This window comes from Fimicolochytrium jonesii (genome assembly GCF_025526975.1).
Source record: "Fimicolochytrium jonesii strain JEL569 chromosome Unknown EV422scaffold_4, whole genome shotgun sequence".
In the NCBI taxonomy this organism is placed as follows: Eukaryota; Fungi; Chytridiomycota; class Chytridiomycetes; order Spizellomycetales; family Powellomycetaceae; genus Fimicolochytrium; species Fimicolochytrium jonesii.
This window is the reverse complement of record NW_026515671.1, coordinates 600,355-620,454: the sequence shown is the minus strand read 5'-3', so window position 1 is coordinate 620,454 and position 20,100 is coordinate 600,355. Positions and strand designations below refer to the sequence as shown.

Below are 20,100 nucleotides of genomic sequence, written 5' to 3'. Positions count from 1 at the left end.
GATTGCAAGGCCAAGATGGATGGACGATTTCTCCTAAGAGTTTGGCCGAAAACACAACCGTTTGCATGTGCGCCGGAGACGCCCGAGAATCGACAGGAGGCGCGACCATATGTAAAGAACACATCTCGACCTTCAATCATCCCTGACTGATCTCGGCCCTATGTCTATGTACGCACGATAAATGCATGATTCCTGGCTGGTCGAACAGCGGCTTGCGATCATAGTGATATCCGATGAGATGGTGTACTGGAACAGGATTTATGTACCGGTCGTATACTGGATAGCAGGATTATCATTCACGAAGAAATAGGGAGCAATAACCGAGAAAGCTCGCTCAGAAAGCACGGAAGAACAGCAATTGCAGAGAGATGTTCGAATCACAACAAGCGAGCAGATGGGAAATTCCAAGCCAAAATTGAGAACAGAGCAATGAGGCATCCGGTGATGAAATGAATTACGAGACATGGAATCATGTGGACTGATAGATCAAAGTTCAAATACGTAAAGAACTGACGGTGAAGATGCCTGTTCCTCCCAACTTGATACCGTTGGAGTGTAATGAGGCAGATGTCCCTCCCGCCTTCAGCTCAACCCCGTAATGCTCAACCGTCTCGGAGCATCCGCGGGAGAGAACTCCGGCCTCGTTTCCGCCTTCGACACATTTGCCACACGCGGAGGCGAAGTCACAGCCTTCTTCCCATTCCCAGTGAGCAACGCCGGGTCGACCGACAAATTGGGCGTGCCGTGCGGCACCAGCGCATCATGCGGGGCCGTGCCGACGCTGGTGTTGCTAGACGCCGCCGAATGGACGAGGAAAGGCGGAGGCGTCGCCGTGGACGCGGACGACGTGCTTGTTCGTCGTGCGTAAGGGTTGTCGGCGAAGCGAGCGATTGGGTGTTGTTGTGGGAGGCGCGAGGTGGAGGAGCGACGGTCACCATTGCTTCCGCCTGCTGCTGTCTGTGCAATACCCCGCATGTTTGGGTATGCGACGTACGCGGGCGTAAAGTTTGATGGGATGTGGGCTTTGCCTGCGCCGGTAGAGAGAACTTCGCCTCCGGCGTCGGGTATGGACATGTCCAGCTGGCCTGCCGAGCGGTGCGCAGCGAGCATGGACGTATCTTGGCCTACGCAGCATGGCTCGTTACAAGGACCGGGACGGTGGTGGTGGTGTGGGGGCCGCCAGTACGCGGCCTGCTGCTCTGCGTGCGGATGTGCGTAATGTGGAGCACGTACTGGGCGCGCGTGATCATAGCGGTGATGCGGATGATGAACGCCATCGCCCGGTTGGGCTGGAGGGCCACGCATCATGACGGGGTCCGGGCCTCGTTGCGTGTGGGCATGCATCCCTTGCCCACCGGCGTACCGGGCCGACGGAGGTGGTGGGTACGAGGCGTCACGGTATCCATCTGGTGCCGCGACATTCGCAGGTGTCCACGGACCCGTCGGGAAAGGAAACCCAGCAGCAGGGTAATACTGCTGGCGTGGATAGTCTCGTTGCTGCGCCGCGCCTACCACTGCGGCCGCAGTGTTATCGTACTCCACCGATTCTCTCGCCGTCTCGAGACCGGCATTCGGGCTGATGGGTCCTCCTCTCGCCCTCGCCGCCCGGTCCGCATTCTTCGGGTCCAGCCACGCCTGCCACAAATCGGGATACCTCCTAAACGCCTCGTAGGTGAGTAGCCGCTCGGTCAGTCCCGCGAGAGCCTGCTGCTGGTGCGGACGCAAAAGCTTGCCCTCGTTGAGGTCAGCTTCGAGGTAGTATGCGACGAGGTGCAGCTTCCTGCCGTTGGATGTGCGGACGGAGAGGCAGCGTTTAGACAGGCCTCCGGGCTTGCGAACCACTGGCCCGCTGCTTGGCGCGACGAATGGGTCACGATTGACCACCGGTCGGGCTTCTACTTGTGTCGCTGTGGCTTCTTTGCCTTCGATCTCGTAATACGTGAGGAACCTTTCTTGAAATCGACGCGACGGTGACCAGAGGCGACTATCGGTCCAACGCTTAATCGCGGCCTCCTCCTCGTCCCAGACGAAGATGGCGCCCGATCGAATGCGAGCTCGCTGAAAGCAGAGAGCGGTAGAATGTCATGTTTAGGAATGAGGACGATTGATTGCAGGAACCGATGAATTTCCAGTGACGGATTGTCGATAAATCTCACCTTCTCCGATTCGTTCAACCGCCTCTGCACACGCGGCAGATATCCTTCCCTGCACGCCTCAAACAGTAGCACGGCGTCTTGGAGCGTCTCAACCGCTCCCGTAAGCGTCTGCATGGTTGTGTTGTGTTCTTGCTCTACGTGAATGAGCTCGACTTGCAAAACTCCGATGACGGCGAGGGAACGTTAAATGGCGCGTACGATTATACACGTAACGACGGGCGTGATGTGGGCGGTACAGATAGCTTCTTTTTGAGTATCCCACAACTTTAAGGACGTAGTAAGATATCGAAATAGGGTGGTGGCGACGATGTTATAGGATAGACAGAACAGAAAGCTTAGTCGGATAACACGATCAAATGTATCCCAAACTGCGTATACGTCTGTGGTAACGGAGCGAAGGGGAGGAACGCTAAGGCGCTCGGTATAAATGCTGAACTCCGTCAGGGGGTGCGCGAAACGGAGCGTGTTTGCTGCAACTTAGTGCAAAGGTTGTCTCCCGAAAAGCAAAGCCCTCGGTGGATTCCTTGCTAACGCCTCTATGAATGCCACCGGAAAGAGTTTGCAAAGGGTGCTTTGTGGGAAACCAGGACCAGCTATTTGTGACAGAAAGAGGCCGATTGGGAAATTGGGATTCTTAGGTTAGGCGGTAAACGTCACTCCGCCCTGGTAACAATGAGACATTGGCGGCCTTTCGTAAGGCGGGAGATCCAGCCCAAACACGCGTTCAGCTGTGGAAGAAATAGGTCAGGTATGAGCCGGGCTCATTGCGCATTAAGCGTGGGTTTGGGCATGCCGGGGTTTAGGCATCCCGCGCATCGAGTCTGTTATCGATTTCCAATTTCATTCTTTACGAATTGTTATCCGTGGGCGGTGCAAAAAAAAGGGGCCAAAGGCAAGAGACAAGGACGCTGGAGAGAGATAAGGTTGGAGCACGAAAGGAACAATGTGTAAGTGCGAACGTGCTGACTTTAACCCAACCACCCCCTTCATGGTCGCAGGCTAGCGGAGAGACCCAGCGACCGAGGACGGCTGAAGGAAATGTCACCCAAAGGACGCTTGTTTCTCGTCGCCGCCAACAATATCATCGACAAGGTTTACAAATCCGTTTCAACCGGTCTTTCATCGGGGAGCATCGTAACCCGTCGTATCGCCAGTTTCCTTCATTATGTCCGCATTTCAGGGTCCATGCAAACCCACGGGATCAAGGAGATGGGTGCCATGACGACGGGGCTCGTCAGAAGTTATGCCGTTAGCTGTGATTAAAGATCATTTCCCACGCTTGTTTTCCCGGAATTCCCGTTGAGGGGATTATGAACACGGGGAGGGGTTTGTATCGTTATCTGTCATAAGCTGGACAAGCGCGTGAATTGCCCTTTTTTGTGGGCGAGAGCAGCTGGATCAGTGCGTTGAGCATTGCTTCGCTCGCGCTAAGGCCCAGCTGGTCAAAAGGTAAGCTCCGCTCGCTTACATAAAGCGCGGTTGTCACTGAACGCGCGCGGTTCATGCTGCGACGACCGCTTTGTTGTTGAGATGCGCCAAGCCGCGGGGTCGTCGCAAGTGTCTCTCGAATCGTATGCAAGGTCAATTGTCGAAGCGTATAGGTCAATCGTATGCAATCACGACCATCCATCGTTGAATGCGATGAATACGTACAGCATCCTGGCGGCACGGCTAAACTCAGACAACCCAGCTTGTGGCCACCGCACGGCAAATGCGGCTGGATTCGCCGTACATGCTGCGTATGAGCAAGTGTGATCTGTAAGTGAAAGCAAAGTAAAAAAACTCTCATCCTGTGAGAAATACGGATACCGTTTCAAGATTCGTTTTGCGGCTCGAATCCTGCCTTGGCGGCGTCAACCTGGCCCGTTCCGCCTCGCTCGCTTGATGTACTGTAAATGCACCCTCGAGAATTTCATCCTCGTCTACGCTCTGGAACGCTCAAGGGACAACCCATCCCTTAGTCATGCCCGAAGATGAAGAACGTGAAAAGAATTGCTTTTTGCCAGTATCCACTCCGTTTGCGGCTCCATCTTGGCGATGTCAGGTCGAATCGCCGCTCTCCGCTTCCTACGGCGGGCACTTGTAAGGAAGTCCGAGGCGCTTTTCCCGTCCGGATTGGCGCTCTGAGCTTCCTTTTCCCGAGGAGTCATCCCCGAAACAGAAGGACGTGAAAAAGTTCGAGCGGAGAAGTGATGACATAACCGAACGCGTCTGGGATGATCCTCCCAGGACCAAGATTCCAATTTCCCAATGCGCGCGGCACAAAGTCGCCAAACCATCCCGAATCCCGAAGTCGCCGAGGTCACACCCAACAATTCAGATTGTCACACACGTGCCCCACTCACTGCACCCGGTAAATACTGTATATCGACAAACGCGGCGTCATTCCAGCGGAGTTGCCGCACATAACCCATCCACTAACGACATTCCTCTCAATCGGCGATATCCACCTCCGACAAAAATTTGCACAACGACATTCAAAACATTCTAGTTCCACCGCTTACTCTAACTCCGATCAAAGTTCTTTTGGATTGTGCGGCCGGTTTGGGAAATTTACAGCTACCCCCCATGACACCAATGGTCGTTGTGCTTGGCGTTGTCTGCCTTTGGACGGGTCTTCGGGGATCAACGGGGGGTGTATGATTTATGTCCAGTTGGGCCGATCGGAGTTATGTTGTAGGACGTCGACGCGTACGTGGGATGGGGCGGGCGGTTGTCGGCTGGCGTTCTTTCCTGAGGGAAACAACGATCAAAGGGCTCTAGCGAGATATGGATACCTGTAGTATGCAGGTGAAGGATGTTCTTGCAGGTATGAGAGTGCATAAAAGTATAAAAGTACCGCCGTGTATGGGTTGTCTCGGGAACACGTCGCTATTCAGTGTTCAACACATAGCGGTGAAGCAGCCTCAGAGCCCCACAAATTGCCATCACCTAAACCCAGCAAAACCACAAGATGAAGTTTCTTACGCAATTTCTGTCCTTTGCGTCCGCCGCGATGGCGGTGAGTGGTGTCGCTGCTGGATGTAAGTTTCTGTCTCATCAATCACTTGTTCGGTGGATTCAGCGATCTCACAGAACCTCCTCTTCATTTGGATGCAGACCCCAACCCCGGTAAAGTCACCGGTAACATCGGCGTACACGACCCCTCCATGGCCAAACTTGGCTCCACCTACTTCGTGTACGGCACCGCCCCAGGCATCTCCATCAAAACCTCCACCGACCGGACCAACTTCCGCGACGCCGGCGTCGCCTTCCCCAACGGCCTACCCTGGTGCAACTCCTACACCGCCGGCGACCGCAACATCTGGGCACCCGATGTGCATGTCATCAAGGGCAAGTTTTACATGTACTACTCGTGCTCGTCGTTCGGGTCGCGAAACTCCGCAATCTTCCTCGCGACCAGCACGACCGGTCGAGCCGGGTCGTGGACCAACCGCGGATTGGTCATCAAGAGCACCCAAACGTCGACGTTCAATGCGATTGACCCCGGTCTGGTCGTTGACTCAAACGGGAAGTGGGTCTTGACGCTTGGCTCGTTTGGCGACGGCATCCACCAGATCGACATTGACCCCGCCACGGGCCTGCGGTTGGGTGGCAGGCGGCACGGCCTGGCATCGCGCCCGCGCAACGGCGGGGCAGTCGAGGGTGCGTACCAACACAAGATCGGCAACTACTGGTACCTCTTCGTCTCGTTCGACAAGTGCTGCCAGGGCGTCGGCAGCACGTATCACGTCATGGTTGGTCGCTCCGCCCACCGCAATGGACCGTTCCTCGACAGGAACGGGGTGGATATGGCTGCGGGTGGAGGTACGGAGGTGCTTGGAGCCCACGGAGATGTGCATGGCCCCGGTGGTCAGAGCTTGATGCAGGATGTGGATGGGCACTTGCTCGTGTACCACTACTACGACGCGAGGGGAGCGCCGACGTTGGGCATCAACAAGATCGTCCTTGATGGGGCGGGCTGGCCGGTGGCCGTTTGAAATGGGTCATCCAATACCCTTTCCAAAGTGTGACTAGAAATGTACATTTTTCCCATTAGAGAACCTGTTAGATAGAGATGCACTGGATGCACATGTAGAAATAAATACCTCGTACAGAACCACGGTTCTTTTACGCACTCAAAAACAATGTTGTACTTTGTCATGAAAAATCAATCGCTTCTCAAAGTTGAATATCGGCGAGCCTCGTTTGCCGTGAGCATCAATCATTTCAGAGCGGTTGTCGGACAACCGTACAAAGGACTGTCAAAAGCCCGATTTACTCGATTCACGTGACGCATTAAAAGGCTCCTAGGAAGTCGGAGATTAGTAAGTCGAAATAAACGTCTGCCCATTGTTGCTTCCCCACTTGGCATCCTCCTTCTCTCGTGGCTTCCCCACATTGCGCTATAAAAACTGCCCCGCTATCCTCCAAAGCCCCAGGCGGCTTTCCGTTGATTCCCACGACTCACTCGACTCAACTACGGCTTGCTTGTCCACAGCACATATTCCTATTTGATAGGCCAAGGGCCCTCGCAACTTCCTGCAACGTCAAAGCTCATTCCGGATACGTGGCAGGTTTCTTCTCATAAAGAACCCGTCCACGTTACGGTAAGCCAAAGCCATAACCCGTCCACGTTCTGCCGAAAAGCTTGGCAACAAGGAACAGTAAGCTTCTTTGTGCTGCTCAAGGACTCGCATACCACAAGGCACCAAGTACCCCGGAGGAGAAGAAGGAGGAGGAGACTCCCAACTCACTCAAAAGCGTAAAGTGCTTTCCCTCTCCTAATTTCCACAGTTGATTCCTGCGTCAAGCAAATCACTTGGACTTCCCTTGACACACTGAGGTAAAAACAAAAACTACCTACGACGTGCGTCGCTCTCTTCCCCTCCGTTATCGAAAAAGCAGCACAGTTCCATAGAGAACGACAGTTTTTTCCTGGTCGACTTCTCTCAAGCCTACATCTGTCCGCAACAGCTATTGTTGCGACAAGCCGAGCAATGGCGTTCCTAGACAACGCAGATGCTTTCCTCAACCTCGATAACACTTATACCGACGGGAAAGAACTGAATAACCAATCGGCTTTCTATCCTTCACCTGAACTCGATCAGATCTTGGACGACTTCTACTCTAAGTCTCTCACCCAAACACAGTGGTTGAGCGACTCGAGCCTCTCAAGCGAATACCTCTGGTCCCCCGAGACCGATACCACCTCCATCCACGACTCGATGTCGCCGTTGGTTCCTTACGACGACTCTTTCCTTCCCTTCGACCCTACCAAGCCAGTTGCTGACGGTCCCGTCTTCCCTTTGGCAGATCTTGGGAATATGGCTCTGTACCCGCTTGACCAGAACACACCGTCGATATTTGACGACAACACGGTGCATGCGAGAGCCTTCGATGATGCCCTCACCAAAGCTCTGAAGCAGAGTGAAACCGCTGGCGTAGAGTGTTCGGGGACTATGAGCCCCGCGGGGTTGGATGGCGATTTCGATACTGGGTATAACCTGAGCAAGTTCTTCGCCAGCTTGTTGGAGGACCACCCCCACGAACACTCATCAGATGCTTACGACCTGTCGACGTTGAGTCCAAGCATAAAGGGCGAATTCGGCGAGAACCCATACCCGTCACCAAGGAAACGTCGATCGAGCGCCGTTTACCAATGCACGATCGCCTCGTGCGACAAGAAATTCACCCGGAAGTTCAACCTGCAAACACACCTGAAAACCCACAACCCGTGCCGAGCACGACTCTTCAAGTGCCACGACTGCCCGAAGGACTTCCTCCGAGCGCACGATCTCGAACGCCACGCATTGGTACACGATGCCATCAAGCCCTACGGATGCCCCGACCCGGACTGTGACAAGCGATTCACGCGCTCGGATGCGCTGCGCCGGCATCTGAAGACGTCTCGATGCGGTGGAGATCAAGACTCGCAGATGTAAAGGGTCGCATGGCCATCACACCCCGTCATTTCCCGTCGCCGGCGTATCCTTCGGCTCCATATCAAACAAGCAACATCCTCTATTACGACATACCCAAGCAACGACACTGGGCAATCATATTAACAAATTTCCGCATATGTGGTTTCGACATCTCGATCGATTCCGGTGCTATTCATCAACTCCACCCCCCGCGGACTTCAAGCAACGCAATAATTATCAACGCCCTTCGCACCGTCGGGCGTCACTTTTGGACACCGGCAACAAATTCAAATACCCACCATGGAACCTACCCTTCCCAATCATCCCGCGGTTTATTCCCACCCGAAGCTACCCAGAGCTTTTGGACACAACAACGCCGCAGTTGCGGTCGGCTTCCCGTCGCCACGCACGACCCGACTTCCCGCGCGGGGTCAGCTAGAGCAGCCTGACCCCCTCACCAACAACCGGGAACTGGAGGACCTGTCCCAACCTTGACTGGTAGTGTTCACCTTCACACGCACAACCAAAACGTGTAACTGATGATGTTCATGATGACCAAAAAGGCAATCTCGTTTTCTGTTTCTTCACTTTCTCACATCACCCCCACTACCGACTTCCGGTATTCCCCTTTGTATATTTATTTGCAGCAGAAGTTGTTCTCCGCAAGAGAGAGGTTTCTTCTGAGGAACTGGGAACGCGTTCGCACCACCTACCCACCCACTCACGGCTTTGCTTGGAGTTCCCTCTTCGCCGTCGTTTCTCGTGTTCTGCGTTTACCCTCGGGGCGGGGAGCTTCTTCGGACTGTACTGGGACCCCGCGCGCGTAATTATTTCGTTTTCGGTATACGAGATGAATAACATGCGAGGCAAAAAAATATCTTTCGTTGTTGACAAGCAAGGACTCCTTCTTATTTCGGTTTTCGGGGGTTTGTGTTTCTTTTCCGTTTATTGCGTTCTGTATATAGCTGTTTGAGCAGGATGGAGTGGGACCCGGGAGGATTGCGATCTGAATGTAGTGTAAGAGTAAAAAAGAATCCCAATGAGAAGCGAAATAAAACTTGAAACCTTGTGATGCTTGTGCATGTCTTGATGGTAGTTTCGTGCCCGTTTTTCTTGGTTTACATAGGTAGCTATCGGCATGCGTACAATTTGCAGAATGTTCGGTACGTACTTGATGTGTGCGTGTCCTGCTATCCTTCCTTCGCTTCGCGGGAGCAGCGTGTCCCCCTGTTCCCTGTCATTTTCCCACACAAGATGGGATACGAGACTCCCGAGAACGCATGCCGATGTGGACTATTGGTAGAAGTAGCGAATGCGTTCCCAGTGACGACGCTTGCGAACGTTGCGAAGACGAGTCCATCTGCCCATAATAGATCTTAGAGTCCTTGCTGTGCAGTGTGGACCATCCTCACTTGTGGTCGGACATGTCCATTCACAGTGAACCAATGTTTAGAACAGGCGACACTGTCAGGATGCCCAAATCGACAGCGCGTCCTCGAAATTGACAGCCGATTCCGTCATAATACGATTTTATTGGGCCTTGACTGTTTATTATTGAAAGACTAACACTTTGAGAGCCTTGAATTAGATTGTCTGGACGTCTCCCGGTTGCAGTGTGTCCAATTTTAGTCTCACTGTTACCGACCCTCTTGACCGTGTTTGGGAGATTAAGCTGAATCCTACTCTCAATTCACATGTGCCGAACAACAAGGGGGCCTTCTGTGGCTCGAATCTTCCATTCAAGGATGCAAGCACCCAATGCCGTTTGACAGGATGGGCCACGTCCCGTAGGTAAATAAGCCCGTCAAATCTTGACCCATCTCAACTCGATTTCTGATATCATGCAATTTCCTGCGCTTGTTCTCGTCGGCCTTCTCGGCTTGCTGGGTTATGTTGCTGGTATGTTCATTCCGGCCGTGTCTTAGTCTTCAATTCGATTAACCCCATTTCGATTCCTTCCTCTTCCTCAGCCGCTGTGAAGCCGAGCATTCGAGTGCTTATATTCCCCACTGTTGGAATCCAACAAGAGTCTGATGTGCTTCTTCCTTTGGCCCAGCAATGGTCCGACGCAAATGGAATCGATATCACTATCGAATGGCCACAGACCCTCGTATCCACTGACTATGGTGAGGAAGTTCCTTGGCATTCGGGATAGTCATGGTCATGCGGGTGCTCCGAATCCATTTGCCGAACCAGTATCCAATCATGCTTACTCCGCTTGGTGATGCAGCGGCCGTCGTTAGCACATACCTTAAGGTATTATCACAGAAACCCCTGTCGACCCATACGACTGTAGACTGACGACCGCATTCGCTTGCTTAGACACACAAGCCCGATTACTATGACATATATATGATTGACGTCGTCTGGACGGGCGACTACGCTGACTTCTTTGTTCCACTGGACAAGTACATCGATCAAGCTACCTTGTCTTCTTTCAATCAAGATATCCTCCGACAAGATTTCGTGAAGGGCAAACATGGTGAGCCCTTCCTCCTCTCTCGCCATGTTCGAACGTCGGCCATAACGGGTGCTAATGGCTATCTGTTTCCAGTTGCGCTGCCGTGGTACGCCGATTACGGAATCTTCTACTACCGCCAAGATCTGCTAGACAAGTACAACAAGCCTATACCCGAGACGTGGGACGAAGTGGAAGATGCTGCGAAAGCCATCTTGAAGGGTGAAAGAATCGAACAGGCTGCCGGTACAGCCATAGACAAGAAACTATATGGCTATCTTGGACAGCTAGATGGTAGGCTTTTCTTTCTCGCTTTCGGGATTTCTGATTTCCCAAAGCTAATCTTTCTCAGGAGATAGCTTATGAAGGCTTGACTTGCAATGTGGTGGAATGGGTGAAAAGTGTCGGCAGAGGAGATTTGATGGTTAGTTTCCCCAGCCTTCATCGCTTTCTCAGCCTCCGGTTTCCAACGCCCTTGCACTCTATATAGGACGCCGAAGGTCATGTCACAGTCAACAATGAGGGTGCCAAATGGATCTTCAATAAGATGCGTAGCTGGATCAACGACGACCCTTATATCATCCCAGGGGGCTCGATGGTCTATCGCGAACAAACTGGTTTGGACGACTTCGCTGCCGGTTATGCGTGAGTGTCTTGCCGACTGCATCATTCTATGGGAGGTTTGGACAAGCTAGCCTCCGATTGACACTGCTGCTCTTTATCTCCCCAGCATCTTCATGAGAAACTGGCCCTTCTGCATCAAGGCACTCACCGAAGCCAAGGCCTTCAACAACACCGCGCGTAAATGGGGCTTCAAAAGACTACCGGGAAGAATCGCTGGTCAATCGGCTGGAACGCTCGGAGGATGGCATTTGGCCATCTCAAACCACACGCAGGATGAGGCTTCCGCCGTCAAAGTCTTGAAATGGTTGACCTCGCCTGCCATTCAAAAGGCTCGCGCAATCAACCATGGTCTTTTGCCCACTGACATGGCCTTGTTTCAAGGTGCGCCTATCGCAATCTTCCTGTGGGAGCCCACGAATGAAGTATGCTGATCGCCTTTGTCGTTAACAGATCAGGAAGTCTGCACAGCAATCGGTCATTGTGATGTTTTCGGAAACATCTCGGTTGCCGCCCGACCTTCTGCGGCCTCTGGTGGAAGCTACCTCTCGGTGTCTCAACGGTTCTACACCAGCATCAATGAGTTTCTGTCCGGAAAGAACGGTGCCGAGAACATCGACACAGTTTTGAAAGCACTCACCATCGACGCTGAGAAGCTTGCTGGAACGTACATCGATCCTGCGAGAGGTCCACCCGTTTACGTCGACTACGAATCACCGATTGCGAAAGCAATGCTGGCACTCTACGGAATCGGCTTGATCCTTCTGCTTGCCATGATCGGTCTTATCTTGCACTTCCGGGACGTCCGCGTTGTCAGAACCGCTTCTCCGTTCTACTGCATTTGGGTGCGTTGTGGATAGCCTTATATCACGACTCTTCTAGCCGTCTGACTTGATGATCGGGAAATAGATGATCATCGGCGCCATTCTGTGTCTCAGCACTCTCTTCGTCTATACCGGATACCCCACAAAGGCGACATGTATCCTTCAGCCGTGGATGCTTGCTGTTTCCTTCGCAACCATCATGACAGCACTGTTGGAGAGTAAGTCGGCGCGGCGTAATGACAGATGCATGATACCCTGCAACCTCCATGCTGAACGAAACTCTGTGCCATTTTTCCGATTCGGCTCCTTATAGGAAATTGGATCATCTTCCGAATTTTCAACAACCCGTACCTCAAGGTGCTGCAGTTTTCCCCATGGCACTTTTGGGCTCGTTTCGGGAGTGTTCTAGCCGTTGAAGGAGTAAGCCGCCTTCGCAAAACCATTTGGTGGTGCGCTGGCTCTCATAGCAAACTTCATTATCAGGTTATCATTGGCGTCTGGACCGGCATTGATCCTCCGCAACCCACGCGAGTGTATCTCGCCGATTACAACTACATTACTTGTCGATCCTCTTCGTCAAACTTCCACTGGACCATGACTGGGGTTCTCCTGGCCGCCAACTTCCTCCTCCTCGTCGCTGCCATGATACTCGGCTACTTCACGAAGCACGTCCGCAAGGATTACAACGACGCACAGAAGATCGCACTTATTGTCTGGAATACAACTTCCTTTTCGTTTATTGCGGTAAATAAAACTCAAATGCCTTACACTTCCCTGCTAGAATCTCATCCATATCGCCCCCTTCTCTTTCTTTGTAGCTTGCGCTCATTTTCATCGAGCCGCTTGGCGTCAAAACGATCTACGCAATCCGATCATTGATCATCTGGGAGTGCAACATGTTCTTCCTCGGCTCGTTCTTTGGCCCCTTGCTGAATGATGTTGCAAGGAATCCCGACGGCCTTGTCAGCTCTGCGGTTCCTTCGAACATGCCCCTGGGTATGTCAATCAATGCGTTAACCCAGCAAATGGCTACGGATAAAACAGCTACCACTACTACCGATGAATTGCACATGCCAAAGCAGAAGACATCTCTCATTTTGACTGGTATCCTCGTTGGAAAGACGGCGCAAAGCAAAATAGCGCTTTCCTTTTCCCCTTGGAATCACTTCATGGTGGTCATTCTACCGGACGACGGCATTCTTTCGATCATGCCTGAGGTTGGTTCCCATGTTAGATTCGCACATCTTTCTATCAAGCTTTCGGAATACCTAGCGCGAACATATTTCTCGTTGCCAATCACATTTCTAGAAAGGTACTCGGAATGGCGTCAGTATCTTCGTCGAATCCCAAGTTCACACCGACTACGTACTGGACTCCGATGGAGTCTGGAACTTCTCTATCTGCATCAATGGAACGCACCACTACCAGTTCCTCTCCAGCAACAAAGCTGTTCTGCAGGCCTGGGCAGCTCGGTTCAACGGCATCAGGAAGAAGGCGCTCACCACGTCGTTCCTCGGGCAGGGGAGCCTCACCACTGCGTAGAGCGTCTTCTGGGAGTCTCATGGTGACATTGGGAAACGTCACGTAGACAAAATGTATTTGAAACTGTAGGAGTAAAGCTAGCTCTAGATTTGCATTTATACCCGGCCAATTGACCCTTTGTTGGATTGAAGTACTTTTGCTGTGACTATTGGCTATTCTCGAAAAGGTTACTGGTGCAATTCCACCTTGTGCGGAGTGCATCCCCGGGACGTCGAAAACTCGACAGCGCGTCTTCTCCGAGATTGACAGTGGAACGCTTGCGTTGAAGTGCGAACCGAATCTTATGATGCTGGATTGAGTCTGGCTGCAGGCCAGGATTTCGGTTCTTCGAGGATTGCAAGAGGCAATGCAACATTTCGGTGTCGAAAGGGGAAACTGCTGATATTCGTAGGGTGCCCGTGCATATAAATACTACATTTTGCCATTGACGATCGAGGCCAATGCGACCACCGACACAAGAAATCATTCACAATTTCCTAACAATTTGGGAAACGGATTCTACCAGACATGCAGACATGCTCATCTTGACGTGCAAGATGGTTGATTAGCTGCCGTGTACCCGACTTCTTTTTCCACAGAGCGGTTCTATTCTTTGTCTTTCTAGGGTCCATGGCGTGCTTGAGCGCACAGGGTCTCCAGTTTCAGCGAATGGCGTGCTTGAGATTTGCACATGGCGGTCTACGATCTAAGTGGGTGGCGCTTGGCCGTGCACAGAGCTAGTTTACAACATCATGACCTTTGCGACTCGCGTAAAGTCTCGGAGTGCCGTTGCCGAGAGGGTGTTCGAGTCGGGAACTGGTCGGTTGGTTGAATCTGGTCATACATCGAACATGACAGGTCCACGGAAGCGGTAGGTATCCCCGGGCGGAATGCATGAGCGGTCACGGCCCTGCAGGAACCTTATCTCCACATTGTCGTTTCTCAGTAAGACGGTGGAGCAGCCATTGGTGTTCCACGGAAATGGAGGTGTTCTCCGTGGGAACGAGGAAGAGCTTGATGCTGTATAGGCCTGCGGCCTCACCCCGGTTGCTCTGTGGCAAGAATTTTTTGATTGCCGTGCGAAGGCCGATGGCTTCGATTGCTCGGTGGAGGTATCTCTAGAACAGGTTGAGTGACAGGGTGAGAGAGGGGAAAAGGCAGGCGAACAATGGCTCACTGGTAAAGACACTGATTTCCCGCGGATACCCACACTTTCACCCTCCCGGGTGACAACTGTGATAGATTCGGAGTAGGTCGCGGGAAAGTGTGTCATATGAACCGTTGTCCACGTCTGGCCGAGGATTCTGGACTGCGGCCTACATGCGTCAGGAGGGGGCCCCGGGAATGGTGTACTATGTTCAGTTTCGAAGTAAATCGATAAAACAGATGGGGTCTATGTACCTGTGAGCGGTACAGCAGCACTGATTTTTGCGGAGCGGCGTAGTGCCGGCATTGCCCACTTCCACTCGCAAAGCTCGATGTCTCCAGGACTGGCAGATTAACCCGAATTCGTAACGCGGAAGGGGCCGTAGCAGTAGTTGGGCGATCGGGAGCTCTCGCAGGGGCCGCTGTAGCGGCAGGACGAGCCGCCACGGAGGTGGTTGTGATGGGAGGAGGTTTGGGAGGGATCGGCACGATTGGGAATCAGTTCAAACTGAGTGATCAGGCGGCGGACAGTCCCGCCCGCAACGGCTCATTGGAAACGAAGCAGTTGGCCTTCATCGTCGTGGATGCGGTCAAGCGGATCTTCTTCGTGCGAGGCCCGTCCACATCGGTGACTTGAAGCGTACTGCCTTCTTGTTCGAAAGACTGTGGCCCTTGGCGTCACGCTCGAAAGCTTCCAGGTTGCTTTCATAGACGACATGTGGATGGACAACCAGGCTGCTGTAAAATGCCGCCTGTCTTTCAATCGCCGCATCTACAGCAGCCTTGTCGTCCATCCACGTGTCGTCCACGGCACCGGGTGGGCATAACCGAAAAGAACATTTCGCATAGGATGACGCCCAGGGATCATATCCGCTGCATCCCGCATTGAGCGCGTCATGAAGCTAGTTTCCTCCCGTAGACCAGCCAGAAGCCCATGCGGCCCAGGTGTTTTTGTTCAGCAAACCACTTTGCGCCGCCCCCACCGGCGTCAAATGCGTCATGATGTCAGGTATCTGCATATTCCAGAGACATTGCACCTGGCGCCTGCGGTCCTGGGAATGGGGTGCGCCGTAGGCGTAGCCCGCAGTTTGCACTCGATCTTCGGCTCGCTTCGAGACTGCCTGGAGGTAGGCTTGAACGCTCGATCGGCGGCCGGCCTTGCAGCTTGCTGATGTGCCCACCCGAGCCACGGCATTGTGGAGGTCTCTAACTGCCTGAATTGGGCTAGTAGGGCCGGCTATGCTCACCGCACGTCTGAGTATCTCACGGCGGCTTGTGATGCTTTGAGAGCATATCGGAACGGTGTTCGGCGACTGGCGTAGTCCGAATGTGACTTAAAGAGGAGGGAGCGCATTGTGAGTTGTTGTGGAGGTTTGTGTGTGTTGACTTTTGTTAAGGTGGTGGGATCTCTCTCTTTATATGGGAGGTCTCAGCAAGTGCTGCCAGTCTGCTCAGATTGCAATCCGATAAGGAATGTGGGGTGAGAAAGGACGGGAGAACGGGCGACTGACATGTTTGACAGCACAACCGACGTGTTTGACAGTACCAGTGTGGGTTCTACCGCTTTCTTGTGATGGCCTCCAAGCAGCGCCATTCCTAACCTATGAAAGCAAACTAGCTTCCTTCCCGCGTTCGTTCTTCTTTTTCATTATCATACACAACAGAGTTCATCTCGTTAAGGTTTTGAAGATCGTCTAGTCACCTTCATTACTGGGTTTAAATGTAGTCATTTTGTCCGGCACCATCGGTCGACACACACACGGGAGGCCCCCCCGCGCAAATGAGAGATGAAAACGTAAAATTCAAGATGCCCTCTCAACTCCTACAATCACCGTGAATCATGAGTGAATCCGACTCAGGAATAAGAAAGAGTCCTGTGGCTCAATGGCAAAGCTTTCGACTCTGGTTGCAGCCGAGTGCTTTCATATGTTGAGCTAGTCTTTCGACGCGTTTCATTGTTTGATAATGTCCTGATGGGGAAGATGGGGAATTATAAGGAAATAACAAATAAATCCAACTCAGCAATAAGAAAGAGTCCTGTGGCTTAATGGCAGAGCTTTCGACTCCAGATCGAAGGGTTGCGAGTTCGATTCTCGTCGGGACCATTGTTTTTTGCGTTGAACGAATTCCTTCATATTCCGTTGTGACGGCAGGGGGCGATGAGAAGGTTGCGAGATCTCGTTGGGATCATTGCGCCAACGTTTTTTTTTTCCGGTTCAGAGGACAACAAGGCGTAATGAGTAAGATTATCCTTCAAGGCGAATGTCGTAGGGATCATATCAGCCACGTACAGCCAGACATAAAGCTGTGCCCCCGTCTAATTGAAAATCAATGTCGGTCACTCACGTGAATTTTGGCGTTGCGGCAGTCGCTGATTTATTTCAGGGGGGCACAGCTTTATGTTCCATGGGTCTGGGCAACAACGAATTTGTAAACCCAAGTGGATGGATTGACGCGTCTTGGAAATTCGAAATTGATGACGCCGCCTATATTGCTCAACGGAATACAACATATAATTGTTCGGGAACAGTCATGTCTCCTCCGTGACTCCGACGCGCACAAGCAGAGGCTTGTATGAATTTGGAAAGGGGTTTCCTCAGCCCTGGGGGGAGTGTGGGGTTGGGGGGGGGGGGGGGGGGGAGGGGGGGGGGGGGGGCTGCGGCTGAGCTGCTGAGCTGCTGAGCCGCTGACTAAAGCCATAGGGGTCAGATATGTGGACTCGCACGTAGTATATAAAGAGCTGATTCACTCCCACGCCGAGCAAATGTTCAATCGTCGCATTTCCCGTCTCATCAACATATCGATACGTTCCTCAAGGCAACCCATTCGAAGTTATAGTTCAAGCACCACCGCCTGTCAAATGCTCGCGACGTCAGGATCACGCGGCTGGGCCTATCAACAGGAGCTGCACAGGGAAAGTCTCGCGGACCCCTCTGGATTCTGGAGGAAGCAAGCTGAGGCCATCGACTGGTATGAGAAGGGCGAGGACGTTCTAGTTCACGATGAGGCCAAATATGGTCAGCCAGGATATTCGTGGTACCCCGGCTGGAAGGTGGGTAATGTGTCCTCGAGTCCCGTAACGAACTTGCCACTCACTCTAACTTCCCTTCTCACTCTAACTTGCCAGATGAACACCTGCTACAACGCTGTCGATCGCCATGTTCTCGCCGGTAATGGTGAACGCACCGCTCTCATCTATGATTCGTCCGTGACTGGAAACAAAAGCCGCGTGTCGTACGGGGAACTGCTGGAAAAAGTCTCAACCTTGGCGGCGGTGTTAAAGTCCCAGGGCATCAAAGAGGGAGACACCATAATCATCTACATGCCGATGGTCATCGAAACGGTCGTCGCGATGCTTGCCTGCGCACGGCTTGGAGCCGTTCATTCCGTCGTTTTTGGCGGATTCCCACCGAAAGAGTTGGCGAAACGCATCAAGGACTGCAAACCTCGCCTAATCTTGACCGCTACATGCGGAATCGAGCCAAAGAATAGAATCATCCGATACAAACCCATCTTAGATGCCGCCATCGTCATAGCCGGGCATCAACCGCAAGCGATGATCATCCTCCAGCGTCCCCAACAGCCAGAATCACTGAATCCCGACAAAGGAGAGTACGATTGGTCTCAGGAGCTGCTGAAGCAACGAAATGCAAAAGTGGATCCCGTGCAGTTGTCCGCTTCCAGCCCTCTTTACCTTCTTTACACTTCGGGATCCACGGGGGTCCCAAAGGGTGTCGTTCGGGACAACGGAGGCCACGCAGTTGCACTTCATTGGACCATGAAGTACATCGTTGGACTTTGGCCAGGGGACGTTCTCTTTTCCGCGGTGGATGTAGCCTGGGTGGCTGGCCACTCTTTCGCCGCGTATGGGCCATTGCTCGTTGGCGCAACGACCATCATTTATGAGGGCAAGCCGACAGGGACTCCTGACGCAGGAGCATTCTGGCGCGTGATTCAAGAGTACAAGGCGGTATCCTTGTTTACGGCACCGACTGCAATCCGTGCAATCAAACGAGAGGATCCCGAAGGAAAGCTCATCAAAAAGTATAACCTTGGAACTTTGAGGAACATATTCCTTGTTGGAGAGCGAGCAGACCCAGATACTGTCGACATGTATGCTCGCCTTCTGAACATACCCGTGAGAGAGAACTGGTGGCAGACGGAGGTATGTTCTTTCGTGATCTCAGTGACACATATGTCTGATTGGAGCTGATCCCATTATTACCTTCACAGACAGGTTGGCCGATGACGGTTGCATGCGAAATGCCCGAAAAATCACTTTCCAGCGAAACCCGGTTGGGATCCGCCGGACCACCTATCCCCGGATATGACATCCGTGTTCTCGTCCCAACCACGGGAGGCTCGGGACACACCGACGAAGACGACCAGCATACATCCAAAAAGCTGTTCAGAGAAGCTAAGCCGAACGAATTGGGTACCCTCGTCGCGAAATTACCGCTACCGCCGGGAACTTTTACGACACTGTGGAACAACCATGCAGGATATGTAAAGTCGTATTTCTCAACGTTTCCTGGTAAGAAGAGAGAACGTGAGAGGGATGGACACCCATCTTCGTTGACTTACATTCTGGGTTGCCGCGGTTGCAGGATACTTCGACACCGCAGACCACGGCTTGATCGAGGAAGACGGATACGTGTGTGTTATGGGCCGCACGGACGACATCATCAATACGGCCGGCCACAGATTGTCCACCGGCGGCATGGAGGTTGGTTCTCGTTGTTTTCGTCTTTTCTTTCGCTCCGTTCCGTTTTGCGCATTCCCGTTCCCCTCTCTTCTCTTTCCTCATCTTCACAGCAAATTGTTTCGGCTCACAAGAGTGTCGCCGAGTGTGCAGTCATAGGAGCCGCCGATCAACTCAAGGGGGAGATACCGCTTGCCTTCGTCGTCTTGAAGGTCGGAGAAGAGACAAAGCTTAAGCCAGGGCAGATTGAAAACGACCTGAAACAAGCCATCCGAGGCCAGATGGGAGCCATCGCCTGCTTCGACAAAACGTTCATAGTCAAGAGGCTGCCGAAAACCAGGAGTGGAAAAGTCTTGCGGAGGACTTTGCGCGCGATCGCCGACGGAAAGAAATACGATATCCCCGCCACCATCGAAAACGAGTCCGTTTTGGGAGAGATCCATGCGTTGTTCGCAGGCAAACAGCAGGACGTTGCTAAGGCGAGGCTCTGAGGAGGCGAAGCTCTAGGCGAAGCTTTGACGATGCGCCCTTCTTTCGTATAGCCAGTAGTTGTCCCGTAGTATAGGGTAGCGATACTTCAATTTTCCTCAACAAGCTGAATCATCTGAAGTGCGTGTTCGACTGATTATCATACCGGGTTAGCGTACCCGCTGGGCAGAACTTTTCTGATATCCTACAGACGCTGGCGTTTTCCCGCGGTCGGCGGGGTTTCAAATGACTGGGAAATGTAGCGGAACCCTCTTACACGGTCTTCCATTTGCCAAAGCAT

At 52.7% G+C, this 20,100-nt stretch overlaps 6 protein-coding genes and 1 non-coding gene across 7 annotated transcripts; 5 read left to right on the top strand and 2 right to left on the bottom strand.

Annotated features, from left to right (window-relative positions):
• Window positions 1-266: 266 nt before the first annotated feature.
• EV422DRAFT_519150 (Gti1/Pac2 family-domain-containing protein) lies at window positions 267-2,537 on the bottom strand. The gene is made up of 2 exons (XM_053069572.1): window positions 2,157-2,537; window positions 267-2,058 (listed from the first exon to the last, which is right to left on the bottom strand). Exons 1-2 carry the CDS (start codon window positions 2,268-2,270, stop codon window positions 583-585), a joined length of 1,590 nt encoding a protein of 529 aa, XP_052928049.1. The 5' UTR covers window positions 2,271-2,537; the 3' UTR covers window positions 267-582.
• Window positions 2,538-4,831: 2,294 nt separating this feature from the next.
• Window positions 4,832-6,272, top strand: EV422DRAFT_309726 (family 43 glycosyl hydrolase). The gene is made up of 3 exons (XM_053066172.1): window positions 4,832-4,965; window positions 5,061-5,179; window positions 5,256-6,272. The coding sequence occupies exons 2-3, from the start codon at window positions 5,110-5,112 to the stop codon at window positions 6,134-6,136; spliced, it is 951 nt and encodes a 316-aa protein (XP_052928048.1). The 5' UTR covers window positions 4,832-4,965; window positions 5,061-5,109; the 3' UTR covers window positions 6,137-6,272.
• Window positions 6,273-7,789: 1,517 nt separating this feature from the next.
• On the top strand, window positions 7,790-8,044 carry EV422DRAFT_490069 (uncharacterized protein; the record flags this gene model as incomplete). Its single annotated transcript, XM_053067458.1, has 1 exon — window positions 7,790-8,044. A coding segment is annotated over one exon (255 nt), but the record flags the coding sequence as incomplete, so codon positions are not given.
• Window positions 8,045-9,830: 1,786 nt separating this feature from the next.
• EV422DRAFT_519143 (uncharacterized protein) lies at window positions 9,831-13,668 on the top strand. Its single transcript, XM_053069571.1, has 14 exons — window positions 9,831-9,958; window positions 10,030-10,185; window positions 10,290-10,315; window positions 10,382-10,541; window positions 10,614-10,811; window positions 10,877-10,941; window positions 11,008-11,162; window positions 11,248-11,522; window positions 11,592-11,983; window positions 12,048-12,180; window positions 12,276-12,382; window positions 12,446-12,706; window positions 12,781-13,266; window positions 13,465-13,668. Exons 1-14 carry the CDS (start codon window positions 9,901-9,903, stop codon window positions 13,528-13,530), a joined length of 2,538 nt encoding a protein of 845 aa, XP_052928046.1. The 5' UTR covers window positions 9,831-9,900; the 3' UTR covers window positions 13,531-13,668.
• Window positions 13,669-13,890: 222 nt separating this feature from the next.
• Window positions 13,891-15,824, bottom strand: EV422DRAFT_609141 (uncharacterized protein; the record flags this gene model as incomplete). Its single annotated transcript, XM_053073845.1, has 5 exons — window positions 13,891-14,601; window positions 14,661-14,835; window positions 14,885-15,051; window positions 15,274-15,502; window positions 15,667-15,824. 5 exons carry the CDS (start codon window positions 15,822-15,824, stop codon window positions 14,386-14,388), a joined length of 945 nt encoding a protein of 314 aa, XP_052928045.1. The 3' UTR covers window positions 13,891-14,385.
• Window positions 15,825-16,662: 838 nt separating this feature from the next.
• Window positions 16,663-16,734, top strand: EV422DRAFT_t44. The gene has a single exon. It is a non-coding gene; the product is annotated as a tRNA-Trp (tRNA).
• Window positions 16,735-17,489: 755 nt separating this feature from the next.
• Window positions 17,490-19,822, top strand: EV422DRAFT_550008 (uncharacterized protein; the record flags this gene model as incomplete). The annotated part of the gene is made up of 5 exons (XM_053071746.1): window positions 17,490-17,681; window positions 17,757-18,794; window positions 18,863-19,163; window positions 19,237-19,355; window positions 19,445-19,822. 5 exons carry the CDS (start codon window positions 17,490-17,492, stop codon window positions 19,820-19,822), a joined length of 2,028 nt encoding a protein of 675 aa, XP_052928044.1.
• Between the last annotated feature and the right edge of the window lie 278 nt (window positions 19,823-20,100).